This window comes from Styela clava, chromosome 8 (genome assembly GCF_964204865.1).
Source record: "Styela clava chromosome 8, kaStyClav1.hap1.2, whole genome shotgun sequence".
In the NCBI taxonomy this organism is placed as follows: domain Eukaryota; kingdom Metazoa; phylum Chordata; class Ascidiacea; order Stolidobranchia; family Styelidae; genus Styela; species Styela clava.
In genome coordinates, this window is record NC_135257.1 from 8,685,914 (window position 1) to 8,701,371 (window position 15,458).

At 36.8% G+C, this 15,458-nt stretch overlaps 1 protein-coding gene across 1 annotated transcript; it reads right to left on the minus strand.

Moving 5' to 3' along the window:
• Window positions 1-60: 60 nt before the first annotated feature.
• On the minus strand, window positions 61-4,027 carry LOC120345932 (gamma-tubulin complex component 4-like). Its single transcript, XM_039415533.2, has 3 exons — window positions 1,764-4,027; window positions 1,208-1,367; window positions 61-548 (listed from the first exon to the last, which is right to left on the minus strand). The coding sequence occupies exons 1-3, from the start codon at window positions 3,372-3,374 to the stop codon at window positions 310-312; spliced, it is 2,010 nt and encodes a 669-aa protein (XP_039271467.2). The 5' UTR covers window positions 3,375-4,027; the 3' UTR covers window positions 61-309.
• Window positions 4,028-15,458: the final 11,431 nt, after the last annotated feature.

The following is a 15,458-nucleotide window of genomic DNA, read 5'->3' on the forward strand; positions in this document are numbered from 1 at the left end:
ACCTATTCGAACATCGTCCCAGGCTCTCTCTCATAATAAAATACCACAATTACAAAAATGGAACCATAATCATGTTTTCACAGATTACAAGAGTGCAAATGCATGGAGCTGAATTTGAGTTCAGTACTTCAGCAGTATTTATTATATATATATATATAAAGTCTAAAGCAATATTACAAAAAGTCGTGTGTAAGGGTTTCATGGTCTTGGGGATGAGAAGTTAACTTACTGGTAACTTTGGTTTTTTTTAAAATACCATGGTCAATGCAAAAAGTTCCCTAAAGCATTGCAGAATTGTTATGCATATAATCATAACCGTCGTGTGTAGTATTTATTGAAATCTAACAATAGCAAAAACTGGGCAAGATGAGGATTGCATTGTTGGTTGCAAACTGCAGATAGAGTATGAAAGAGCAATGAAGATTGACGTTCAAAGTCACTCGCTAATTGTTCCACACGACCTTGTATAACTTCTTGAGCAGAAATAGTTCCCGACTGAATAGATGCCGTCACAACTTCGCAGAACTGCTGGCAAATATCTAGAACACCTGTAAATATAGGGATCAACCCATAATGTACCACTTCAGAATTGGGTGAGATGTGTCTAATAGAGCTGCGAATGATTTTAGAATGGTTATGATTTAATTTAACCATTAACCGACATCTCCGGTACAAATCATCTTTATAATGTACAACTTTTTCAAAAATGATTTCGTCATCGCAAATTTATCTCCGGTGGCAATTCAAAAGAATATCACTAACTGCATTGGTAAGGACCCAATGAATGTGAAAAATAATTGAATTACAAGGATTGCTGATTATGAAAATTTGACAATGATAAATTTAGAATCGGTTTTTGGTAAAAATATATTGTTCACCATTTATATTGCAAAATCGTCTATTCAATGTGCGCAGTTGATGCTGTTTTTCTTTATGATATCTTAAAGTAAAATTTGCACATCGAGCACTGAAAATAAATGACATTTAACAATGGAATCGGGTTTTACAGAAATACTTGTCCGAAGCACACTGCATATCTCTTGTTTTTGAGAGATACCGAGATAAGATCACACAAAATTGCTTTGTAACCATTGTGACACAATAAGCTAATATTGTAAATTATTACGCCAAACGTCAGGGTACAGTTAAAGTTTTTTCCCTGAAATTCCCAGCTCTAGTGTCTAATCATTAAAACAATATTCCTTACCAAGTAAACTTCTGAAAACTGGGGTAGATAATATGAAACATTGAGCAAGAAGTGCAGTCAAATAATTATCATGAGCTAACACAATCTGCTCAAAATCGGTTGAGGTAGGATTCTTGATCTTTGAAAGCAGGTTAGAAAAATGAGATTCCAATACATCCGCCTGAACAAAAGCATTAATTCATTATATATTCAACTTCTGCACTATACAGTAATTCAAAAAGCTTCAATAAAGAAACACCAAAGGCAAGCATTTGAATTATACAAATGCACATTCAGCTGTGGGATGCCAAAGTGGTGCTATATTGCCTAGATATACAGGGCATCCCTTTACAATTTTGTTATGAAGTCAGTTCTCAATATATCTTAACCAGGTTTGTTGTTTTTTATCAGCAAGTATTTTTACTTTCTTCAATACAAATGGTATCGATAAATTCTCTATATATTCATGGCAAAAACCCAGATAACCGGTTGCATTCGATCCTGTTTAATTTTGATGCTATTCAGATCGGAGAGATTCAGAGATAGATCAGAGAGATTCAACTGTAAAATACATTACCTGTAAATAGTACTGCAAACTGTCAACCAGATGACTCATATGCATTCTTAAAGTCAGATTAGAAATGTTTTGTTTGATAGAAGCATCATCATCATCAGTACATATAAGTGAACATTTCTCTTGCATTTGAAGTGCCCACAAATTCTGTAAAGCAAGTTGGGCTCTACGAACCCTCAACAAGAATTTAAACAGCTTGTTATATTTTGAAAGTACAGGTGGTGTGAAGATGATATGCAATGGCCATTTAACTTGGAATGTGATACTCAATAAAGACCATGTATCGTTAGAATCCATTATTCCTGATGCATCATATGTGTAACCAGAAGATTGTTCAGATTCTTTAGAAGATTTTGATTCTATAACTAATTTGAAGTTTTGTAACGCACCATCTTCTTCAAGTTGTACTTTGATGGCAGATCTCAAGAATGCCTGGTTAACATCGTGCTCCGTAGTTTTTGTTGGGGGTTTTCTCATTACTATCGCAGATTCTTCTAAAAATACCAGATATAATTCTCCAAGTCCAAGCAAGTAATAGTCTTTTAGCATCATAAAATGAGACACTAGTTTTGCTTTAACAACACACAAATCCCAAAGTTCTCTTGCTACAGTGGATCGAATTTTATTCAACCTGGATTCAAACTCCTCTAAAGAGAATCTATCTTGATTTTGCAACCACAGAAAATCCCTCATGAATTCTTGCTGATTTTCTTTGAGAATCCCGTCCATGCGCTTTCCCTCAACATCAGCAGAAAGTCCCTTCAATGCAACTGCCATGCTAGAGCCTCCAACATGAAGTGCTTGTTGTTTGTGTAGGTCTTTCTCAAAAAGATGCAATGATGAGCCAATAAAAAGAATGACATCAGCATCACGAGAGGGTAAATATGTCGGAAGCATGTCTGCTCGAATATAAAAGATTTCCAATTGAGATCCAAGAGTAGAGGATGAGAAAGTATCCTGGAACACGCTAACAGAGTCATTGGGTCCTTTCTCTTCAGATTTGGAAATGAAAAATTCTTTGTGTCTGTCAATAAGAAGACCATGCAGCAACCATGATGAAAGTTGTCGATACATGACTAAATGCAACCGTTTCTGTATTCTTAGCATTGCTCGCAGCACAACACGATTGCCTGTTTGTGATGCATGATGAACGGTACTTAGAATCTGACAACCATGACTTTTTCTTGATTTTACGATAGATATCAAGTCATACAACGCATCGAAAAGCAAATAATAATGTTCTAGCGAATGGTACACATGCATAAATGTTAATAGAGGATCCGCGAGTATTTCTTTTTCTATGTCTAAAACGGACTGATAATAAGATTCTAATACATCTTCAAGCCCATAACACAATGCTTGCAGGTAACATCCATGCAACAATCCATCAGAATGTTTTTCTGCTCCTTCTGCATATAAAGTTGAATTGTGAGTGTCAATGAACTTTTGAAAAAATATAATTTTTGTTGAAAGCTTGAGAAGTCTATTTAACGATGATTCTTCTGATGGTGATAGGAATGGAAGGCCGGGAACAACTCTAACAATACCATTTGATGTTTCTTTAAAAATACTTCCAGGATATCCTTGCAATGCAAATATCAGGTCGTGCAACATATTTTATGAAGTACTAAAAAATCAATGCTTTGAAATACAAAGTTCCCTCTATTAATATTATAGATGAATAAAATAGTAATCAATCATATTAAAAGAGCGTTTAAATTCTTCTATGTGTGACGTGATGTATATCTAATAGTACAGCATATTTCTGCCTTGCCAACCTTGAATGCAGATGCTATTCCCTCAGTGACTGGTAGTGTGAAAACTCGCAGTAAACAATACCAAGTTGACTGAAAATGTAAACATGTGCGAATAATTTACAAAGCATGGTGGTTTTCGACCAACTATTGATGTCCTTATAGCTTCAAGTAACTATATTTCAATATTTACCCCCATGTTGGGGTTGTGGCTAAAGTTTTAGAGATTGGACTAAATTGGTGTCACAATTGAAAGACGTTAAACCAGTGCCATACACAACACCCAGGGTTAATTAAATTAGGTAACTATTACTAAAATATCGTAGCTTCTTGCACAGCAGTGGCTGCCTGCACAATGACTTTAGATTGAAATTGTGAAAATGGCTCATGAAAAATAAAAGACTAAAACAGTTATAAAAACTTTTAGCAATGGATTGTCAGACACTACATCACTAAGCTGGATTTCATAACAAATTGCATTATTGATAACTAAAAACAATAGCAATAATTTCATGAATCTTTTTTCTGCAATGCTTTAGCTGAACTTTTCAATTTCATTTGTTTGACCATTATCATTTCAGAAGCTGTTAAAGTCAACATTCGAACTAATAAAATAATTAGATTAATTAGTAACGGAAGAGAATAAACAGCTGATATAAATAATCCAGAAGAATCAAAAAATTGATGATTTGGAGACACCCATTTCCAGTTTCTTGCGGCACTTTTGTTAATCCATTCAGCAAAATATATTGCAATGCAAAGTATTAGAAAATACAGACACATGATTGTGATTCTTTTCCAAGTGATAATAGTCAGTAGGATGCAAATGCAGTATATTGTCAATAATATACTGAGAAGTGTAGTTTCTTCAAGCCAGTCGACTGACAAAATTATTTGTGAGAAAATACCAACATCAGATAATTGAGAACTCATTTTTGACAGAATATATGTCTTTATGATAATAGCCTATATACCGTATATCTGTAAAGATAGATAGATAATAGACTACAGTAATATATATTTTTTAAGTCCACCGTGTGAAGTAATTCAAGAAAGTTGCTATAATACCAGAAAACTGCAGGTGAAGTTTGAACATTTTAAGAACTAGTGTGAGCATTATCATAATACATTGACATGCAGACCTGAAGGATCAACATACAAACTTGTCTGCTTGTGCACAACAAAACATGCAGACGTTCTGGCATTTTAGGCTAGTTTGCAAAAAATGAACCTTTCTTCTAATAATTACTGAATTAGCTTTATTTGTATATTTCATTTTAACAGTTTGAGTTTAATGGGTCCTCCAAAAACGAGTACCGGTATAGGGTCTCATGTACTTTCTTACCTGAATAACTTCTAGTGGGCGTGGCGTAACAATTTTTGGATATATGATTCCTGACCCCTACCTGATGACGTCATCCAAAAATTACGTCACTGCGACGTCACAATAACGAAATACAGCTTGCCAAAGTATAGCGACGGTCACCCGTAATGGCGCCTACGAGTATGTCAACAAACTCAATACGTCAGCGACCTCTCTCTTATCGGGGTCGTTGTACAGAGCTCAAAAATAAACAAGAATCACAAGCGACTAAATTGTCGCCAAGGAACGTTCACGATATCCCATTCTGACCAATTTCTGTCCAGCAATAGCTCATGTATCGTGCTACAATCTAAAATAGAGCGTTATACGATACAACTCTAACCAAGGCTTTAGACAAGCAGAAAATACATGTTATTTTACGCAATGGTTGAAGTTGGGTACCACACACATAAAGACATATTATTTTATGTCCAGCAATAGCTCATGTATTGTGCTACGATCTATTAATAGGGTGATATACGATACCGCTCTGAGCTAGGCTTTAGACAAACAGAAAGAACATTTAATTCACGCAATGATTGAGGTTAGGTGCCGCAGACATAAAGACTTGTTATTTAATATCCAGAGACTGATCATGTATTGGGCCACATTTTATTAATAGGACGTGGAACGCTTTCACAAGCAGAAACCGACATATTAATTTGCCTTAGCGCAATGGATGTAGTTTCTTACCTCGATAACTTATACTTATCTTAGCGTAACAATTTTTGCATATATCATTCCTGACCCTCACCTGACTTCGTCATCCAAAAATTACGTCAATGCGATGTCACAATAACGAAATCGAGCTTGCCCAATAATAGCGACCATAATGCAATCGTGATAAATATGCCTGTGTGTCCGGTATGGGTGTAGTTTCGTACCTCAATAACTTCTAGTTAACTTAGCGTAACAATTTTTGCACGTAATATTCCTGACCCTCACCTGATTTAATCATCAAAAAATTACGTCAATACGACGTCACAATAACGAAATAGAGCTTGCCTAATAATAGCGACGATTACTGGTAATGCCACCTATGGATGTAGTTTCTTACCTCAATAACTTATACTTATCTTAGCGTAACAATTATTGCATATATTATTCCTGACCCTCACCTGACTTCATGTTCCAAAAATTACGTCAATGCGACTTTACAATAACGAAATAGAGCTTGCCTAATAATAGCGACCATAATGCAATCGTGATAAATACGTCTGTGTGTCCGCTATGGATGTAGTTTCTTACCTCAATAACTTCTAGTTAACTTAGCGTAACAATTTTTGTATATATGATTCCTGACCCTCACCTGACTTCGTCATCCAAAAATTACGTCACTGCAACGTCACAATCACGAAATAACGCTTGCCCAATAATAGCGAAGATTACTAGTAATTCCACCTATGAATGTACCGGTAGTTTCTTACCTCAATAACTTATACTTATCTTAGCGTAACAATTTTTGCATATAATATTCCTGACCCTCACCTGACTTCGTCATCCAAAAATTATGTCACTGCGACTTCACAATAACGAAATAGAGCTTACCTAATAATAGCGACGTTATTCGTAATGGCACCTATGGATGTAGTTTCTTACCTCAATAACTTCTAGTTAACTTAGCGTAACAGTTTTCGCATATAATATTCCTGACCCCGCCCTGACTTCGTCATCAAAAAATTACGTCAATGCGAATTCACAATAACGAAATAGAGCTTGCCTAATAATAGCGACCATAATGCAATCGTGTTAAATACGCCTGTCTGTCCGCTATGGGTGTAGTTTCATACCTCAATACCTTCTATTAGGCTTAGCGTAACAATTTTTGTATATATGATTCCTGACCCTCACCTGACTTCGTCATCCAAAAATTACGTCACTGCATCCTCCCAATCACGAACTAGAGCTTGCCTAATAATAGCGACGATAATAAAGCCGTAATAATGGCGCTTGCGAGTACGCTATGAGTGTATTTTTGTACCACACAACTAAAGCCTTGTTATTTGATGTCCTTCCGTACGTCATGTATTCGTCCTACCTTTATTCATAAGACGTTAAACAATGTTAAGATCCTTCAAATGTTAATACCCCTACAATGTTTCCAGACCTTTTTCATCTTGCGGTTCACTAACAGCGAAATATTAAGAAAAATGTTTTCTGTTCTCATACCGATCTTTGAACACTCGCTCGCTAAAATTGGTTAACAGAAATTTGACATAGTGGAGGAAGTGGTATAGTATTTGATCTCCAAGTAATTCAGGGGAAATGTGAAAAAGGATGAAAGAAGACCATATTTATAGGCTCTTCAATTTTCTAACTGTTGAAATTTGGAATGGATTCGACTTCAAGCGCAATCGATAATTAAGCATTCGTTCACAATCCTGAGTTAATTTCCAGGATGCATCTCTCATCTATCTGTCGTTACGTTTTAAATAGAACTTATAATCATATTGGATGATTGTAATGAGCAATGAGCTCAATAGGTAAATTATATGAGTAATTGTCAATTTCGTTTTTAATGTTTATGAAATGATCTATTCAATTTCCTCAGCACAGAAGCATCTTCTGACAAACTTCCGAAAAAAGAAAACTTTAAATACAATGATAGCAACGGCTATGTATAGGAACCCAATATGTCTAAACGTTTGTCCTTCGGTAGAACGTGGGTGTTCTATAAAATTATAGCGCTTTTCAAAATTGAAATAGGCACCAAACAAAGCCAAATTTTAATCAGAACAAGTAAAATGCCTATGTCATAGTCGCGCAGAGAAAGGGGAGTAAAATGGAAATCACAAATACAGCACACATTAAAGTAGTGCATAATTATTCACACGTCTGTCTCAAATATTTTCATTGTCCTTTTTGAGAATCTGAGTACCCTGTGTCAAAAGTCTTCCGAATCCGACTATAGGGATAGAATGTCAAAATCCGTAAAATATTTGCCTTTGTATATGTGGCACTACACTCATTGGGGGACCGTAAATTAATATGCCTGTTTCTCATTATCCAAAGTCCATCCAAAGTCTTAGTCCGGCAGATAAGGGGACCTTTTTGGCCCAAGTTTGATTTCAGACATAAAGTTTTTTTTATTTGTGAGTATTCATCTTGGGGTCATTGCCCATCATTTCTACATGGGTGTGGAGTTTGCAGCCTTGAGCACTTTTTTTACGGCTCGATATTTGTATTAGTGTTTTTTGTCAAACCTGTGCATCATAATGACGCACAACCTGAACCATAACCTGTTACAATACTATGTTCAGGTTGTGCGCAATCTTGGTGCACAAACTACGCAAGCACCAAATTTACTAGGAAATAAAATCGATACCTTCTAGGTATTTGTTGAGCCCAGCTTTGGGTCGCGACCCATATACAGTGTATGGAAATACTGTCGAAACATACGCGTAAAATAAAGAGTACTATTTCAAAATACCCGTTTTTTGTTGCAATTAACAGTACAAGCCTGCTAATGTAGTCGCCAGTGGTTCAAGTGGATATACACCCGGTGGAGAACAGTCAATTATTTGTTGGCGAGAATTGTTATGCAGCGGGATGATCACGACGACGCAGTGAAAGATAATGATATCACGAGAACAAGAATGAGAAAATTGCTACATTTTATAGAATATCCCTGGGAAAGAATGTAGTTCATTCTTATGTTCCATGCCAATGCTTTTCAAACTACCAAAGACTCTCAACACTTTTGCTTCTTCTCTTCTATAAAAATACATTGTTATTATATATTCGCATTTCCATCTGTTTGTTCGTGCTCCCAGATAACCGATCAGTGGCCTCCAAGGACGACGGGGTTCCCTTTTAAGAAACCCTGTCATAAACTAAAAGAGGCGATCGTGCTTCTCTTGCCTGTTGTCATGCTGTCCCTGGAATTCAGCTACAACAAAAATTTCACGAAAACGGATTTTTAAATTTTATGATTTTAATAATATTCTCAACAATGAATGATATACGGGTGGTAAAATGCCAAGTTATTCCAACAACATGATCATGTTTTGCAATTTACAACCAATATTTTGTATGTAACTTTGTTTGACAGAGCCCCAAGAGCTCTAACTACAAATATCAAAAATGTGAGGCTAAAATAGTCACACTACAACATTGTCAAATGTGCTGTATTTACGATAGATAACAGGTTTACCAAATAGAATTACATGTAAAATGGTAAAATAAAGATCAATTCAGCAATATCTACTTGGTGATATTCATCTGTTGATGATTTTATGTGTTTGTTTCGGAAGTTTAATAACAGAAGTAATTGTGGTTGTTGGGGATGTTTTAAAAAAGGTTGCATGGAAAAAAGTTTTCACAAAATGTCAAGGTTTGATAGTAGTAGAGAAGTAGAAAAAATAATCCCATGTTTGTTTTTTCATTTCATAACCACGCCACAGAACTTCCCCGATAAGTATACGCAGCAATTGCGAGAGGCAGAAATGCTAAGATGGGATTTCATCGCATTACAAACCAATATTAGCAATTCTTATATATATTCGCGCATTCCCAGCTGAACAGCGTGAAAAAGATTGTACCCATCTACACACTTTAAGAACTATGTCAGATGAGCGTCATATTATCGAATATCAGTAAAGGAATAGTGCAAAGGGAAAAGACATATAAGGCGGAACTTTCAGTAGTATGCAATCAAATAATCTTATTGTAGAATATATATTTAAAAACATTTCGTCACGCCAACTGCAGTCCGAAACTTTTTGTCTCTGGCTGAGCTTAGATACCAATTGGCACTCATGTAAACTGGTAAGACTGTAAGAGGCACGCGATGGAGCATATACTAAGAGTATCCTTCCCCCAGCTGTCATTTGAGTGTATTAAAGATTTACTGGCATCACCGATTTAAGGATGTTGGAAACCAACCCGCAATATTACAAAACTTACTTTCAACACGCGGTTTGAATGAATGAAAAAGCTGAAACTAGTATTCTTTAGAACAGCATACAAATTCTATGGAATGAAATCATACACAAAAGCTCGTCAAAAACCTATAGCTCAATAATCAAATGGAATTTGATGCATGTGCGCAAAAATGTGCGCGTTACCACGTATAACCGAAGCACGCAGGAATATGCGTGTGATGTACTAGTATTCAAAACGTTTGACTCAACTATGTTGGCATAACAGGTGCACATCTCGGTTTCGCATACGCATACCTTCTATCTCCACAAGGATATATTAATTTTGCCAAAGTCAATGCAGCACTGAAAGGTTGCGGTTCTTTCAAAAGAAAACACGTTACACATCTTTAGATACCAGTGGATGGTATTACATGGCCTTGTTCGGAGTGAAAGACGAGGTGAAATATTTCAATCCAATTCAACTAATAAAATATTTCCCAAGTTCCTAAGCTTAAACTAGGAAAACGAAATGCCAGATGTAGTTTGAAGAGCGCAATAGAAAGTGGCTAGATGCTGTCGATGGATCTTGGCTTGTATTAGTGAAATAAACTACCATTTATTCTACTAAAATTGAATTTCTGACATTGTAAGGAGATTCAATGTTACTATGTATGCAAACCTAAACCATGTAGTTATGAAATAATTGTTTTTAACAAAAAGGCGCTCTTGAAGTATTTGTACCAAGATGGCGCACAACCTGAACACTGTATGGTTACCAGGTTAGGGTTCAGATTCAGAATGTGCGTCATCTTGGACCGAATACTTTAAATCCACTTGTAAAAAAAAATTGCTCAACATTACTCCACACCCACCTGGGTATCATTATATATGTCATATACATTATATCTAAACAATAAAAAAAAACTTTATGTCCCAAAACAATAAGGCCCGATTCTGCCGGACTATCTTATCCAAAATGTATAGTTTACAAAAAACAAATTAAAATATAAACCTCACTGATAAATGGTGGCACAATACAAAATACACCCATATAATGTGCACGTAAATTAATATGTCCGTTTTTGCTTGTCTAAAGCCCTGCTTAGAGTGATATCGCGTAACGCCATATTAATATTGTAGCCCAATACATGATCTATGGCTGGACATAATATAACAAGTCCCTCCTTATGTGTGTGTGGTAGGGAGGCCGCTGCCCTCACTGAGTTTGTTAACGTAGTCGCAGACGCCATTACGGGTGATCAGCTCTATTTTGTTACTGTGACGTCGCATTGGCGTAATTTTTTGAAGACGAAGTCAGGTGAGGGTCAGGAATATTATATGCAAAAATTGTTACGCTAAGTTAACTATAGGTAATTGAGGTACAAAACTACATCCATAGGTGTCATTACGAATATCGTCGCTATTATTGGGCAAGCTCTATTTCGTTATTGTGAATTCGCATTGACGTAATTTTTGGATGACGAAGTCAGGGCAGGGTCAGGAATATTATATGCAAAAATTGTTACGCTAAGTTAACTAGAAGTTATTGAGGTAAGAAACTACATCCATCGGTGTCATTACTAGTAATCGTCGCTATTATTGGGCAAGCGTTATTTCGTGATTGTGACGTTGCAGTGGCGTAATTTTTGGATGACGAAGTCAGGTTAGGGTCAGGAATGATATATGCAAAAATTGTTACGCTAAGTTAACTAGAAGTTATTGAGGTAAGAAACTACACCCATAGCGGACAGACAGGCGTATTTATCACGATTGCATTATGGTCGCTATTATTAGGCAAGCTCTATTTCGTTATTGTGAATTCGCATTGACGTAATTTTTGGATGACGAAGTCAGGGCAGGGTCAGGAATATTATATGCAAAAATTGTTACGCTAAGTTAACTAGAAGTTATTGAGGTAAGAAACTACATCCATAGCGGACACACAGACGTATTTATCACGATTGCATTATGGTCGCTATTATTAGGCAAGCTCTATTTCGTTATTGTGAAGTCGCATTGACGTAATTTTTGGAACATGAAGTCAGGTGAGGGTCAGGAATAATATATGCAATAATTGTTACGCTAAGATAAGTATAAGTTATTGAGGTAAGAAACTACATCCATAGGTGGCATTACCAGTAATCGTCGCTATTATTAGGCAAGCTCTATTTCGTTATTGTGACGTCGTATTGACGTAATTTTTTGATGATTAAATCAGGTGAGGGTCAGGAATATTACGTGCAAAAATTGTTACGCTAAGTTAACTAGAAGTTATTGAGGTACGAAACTACACCCATACCGGACACACAGGCATATTTATCACGATTGCATTATGGTCGCTATTATTGGGCAAGCTCGATTTCGTTATTGTGACATCGCATTGACGTAATTTTTGGATGACGAAGTCAGGTGAGGGTCAGGAATGATATATGCAAAAATTGTTACGCTAAGATAAGTATAAGTTATCGAGGTAAGAAACTACATCCATTGCGCTAAGGCAAATTAATATGTCGGTTTCTGCTTGTGAAAGCGTTCCACGTCCTATTAATAAAATGTGGCCCAATACATGATCAGTCTCTGGATATTAAATAACAAGTCTTTATGTCTGCGGCACCTAACCTCAATCATTGCGTGAATTAAATGTTCTTTCTGTTTGTCTAAAGCCTAGCTCAGAGCGGTATCGTATATCACCCTATTAATAGATCGTAGCACAATACATGAGCTATTGCTGGACATAAAATAATATGTCTTTATGTGTGTGGTACCCAACTTCAACCATTGCGTAAAATAACATGTATTTTCTGCTTGTCTAAAGCCTTGGTTAGAGTTGTATCGTATAACGCTCTATTTTAGATTGTAGCACGATACATGAGCTATTGCTGGACAGAAATTGGTCAGAATGGGATATCGTGAACGTTCCTTGGCGACAATTTAGTCGCTTGTGATTCTTGTTTATTTTTGAGCTCTGTACAACGACCCCGATAAGAGAGAGGTCGCTGACGTATTGAGTTTGTTGACATACTCGTAGGCGCCATTACGGGTGACCGTCGCTATACTTTGGCAAGCTGTATTTCGTTATTGTGACGTCGCAGTGACGTAATTTTTGGATGACGTCATCAGGTAGGGGTCAGGAATCATATATCCAAAAATTGTTACGCCACGCCCACTAGAAGTTATTCAGGTAAGAAAGTACATGAGACCCCCGGTATAATGCAGTATTGATAAATGTCGAGATAAACACCACGCAGCATCACTTATCACTATCCCCAGCTATCGACGTCGCTTCTGGCAGTCTGGCGTTCGACCTAAAACCTCCCTAACGCCATGCATCCATGTCGAGCAATGGTACCGTAAGTCCTGGCCTTTATTCACTCGTTTTGTCTATATTTCTGACAACACTCCATTTATTATTACGATGGTTTACAAACTGCAAGAATAATCTGGGCTACAGGCGACACGTTTTTATAGTCATTACAACTTACAAGTTATAAAATAAACTAATCAAACATTACTGCATTACAAATTATAAACCTAGACACGTTTGCTAATTACTATTGTTACGTCATAACAGTGTATGCAGTCGTGTGTATTACGCAAGTTTCAGGGCCTTACAATGCTGGAACCATGTGTTGTACTCAGTGTACTGCGGTATGTTAGTCGTTGGTGTACTGTATACAGTGATTTCCCTACACCCCCCCCTATAGGGGGTGAACACCCCCCCTAATTTTGAGGTGCGATTCCACACTGAGGGGTTCTAAACCGCAGTCTGCGGGCCAATTACGGCCCGCGTGACGATTTAAAATGGCCCGCCGAACTTGAGTGAAATAGTTTAACCCTTCATGTGGTACCTTTTGAGTTTTAGATACCGTTTATTGTTACATCATTATCACAGTTTAAGGACGTTTATTTCGTAACAATTAAATTATTCCGGTATCTTATGTATAGGTATGGGTATTATGATTACACACTGCAGTATTTTAGATATCAGCCATATATTAAGAAGGCTTAAAGATGTCACAAAACGAAAACTAGGAACTGAAAACAGACGTTTTTTAGATGAATGACAGCGTTTTCATTTCTTTATTGAAAAGAATCAAACTTCAGCGATTTGTCTCCTTACAAAATATTTCAGTTCTGAAGGAATACAACATTATGATCAGTTGACGAGCGTATTTCAAAATTTAATTCATACCAAAGTCAAACAAACATGTTCAAAACAATTAGAAATGTGTAACAAAACAAGCCATAAGTAGCCATTCATACAATGTCAGATGAGCAAGTAACTTCATTAGTCACTATCAGTTGCAAATTGCTTTGTTGAAACGTGGTAGTATTTATTTACGGTTGAAAGCCGTGCTTGTTATCTATTCCCCGAGAATTCTATCAGCTAAATATTATAATTATTGATTTTATTACATAACAAACTGCGATGCTAGGTGTATCTAAAATCAAGCTTAGAGCCTATTTTGGTGCCTATTTCTCAAAATTTTCTCAGGGCGCTTAAGCGCGCCCTGAACCCCTGCCGTGTCGTCCCGCACTTTTCCTCGCTCCCCTTTTCTGGCCCTACAATTTCATTCTGCTCTGGATTTTGGCTCGCCGTCAATCAACTTGGGGCCCCCCCATGTACATCGTTTCTTAAATACATACCATTTTTTTAAGAATACAAATAGCCTAGTTTTATCTCTAATAGCAAATTATTTACCACCCCCTAAATTTTGAAACAGCCCCCCTTAAGAGAAAAGCTGGGGAACATACTGACTGTATACGCTTTGGTTAGAATCGTTGTGTGACATATTACTAGGACTAAGATGAATGGAAGTTCGAATAAATCGAGTGCAGAAAATTCGTGTCCATGTGTGAGTACGTTCGGTCATTGGTTCAGGGATGCAATTGTATAAATGTCCATGTCTGCCAATGACTATGTGTGCGTATGTGCGGGTGCAAGTGTATATTGGTATCAATATCCGTGTGTATGCCGGGGCTGATTTCTGATTACCCGTCGTGGGATCGCAGGTTCGAATCTCATGCGGGGATGATCATGTGCGAGAGGTTTGCTGGACTCCTCGAAGCCGTAGGGTGGTTCACATAACCGCTGGTCGGTTACGTCTTGCTCCACCATCAAGTCCATGCTTCCGAAAAAAAATGGGTAACTAATCCCATAGCCAACCTGGACTGGTAACCGGACGACAGGCCGTGGTTCGCCATATGATTAAGCCTTTTTATCCGCTTTCATCTCCCCCGGGATAAATATGTAAATCCTATCCTATATGTGAATACAAATTTCCTGGGTGTAAAAGTATGCAGGTATAGTGATTAGTTATCACTACACATAGATTGTTTGTAGATTGGTCTGGTTTATGTGTTATAACCCCAGCATTGACCGACGATAGTTTTGTCTTGCGTTCGTTAACTCGAACTGTCTATCTGTCGATAGCCTTCGGCTGTAGTAAGGAGACGTTTGAAAACACCTTATGAGTTTATTGCAATTCCGACAATATATACAGAAATACAATGTACACACAATTTGATCAAATCTAGTCTGATTAACGCAAAACACATTGCTGAATATATAGCTTTCTACCAAGCAATTAAAATAGAATAAAGAAACAGATTTTTACATTAACGATTAAAGAATCACGCGTCATTCCAGTTTCTGGTTAGCTTTCGGTTCACTATAATCAAACATTATTAAAAGTGTTTTGAAGTTCATTACTAGCAA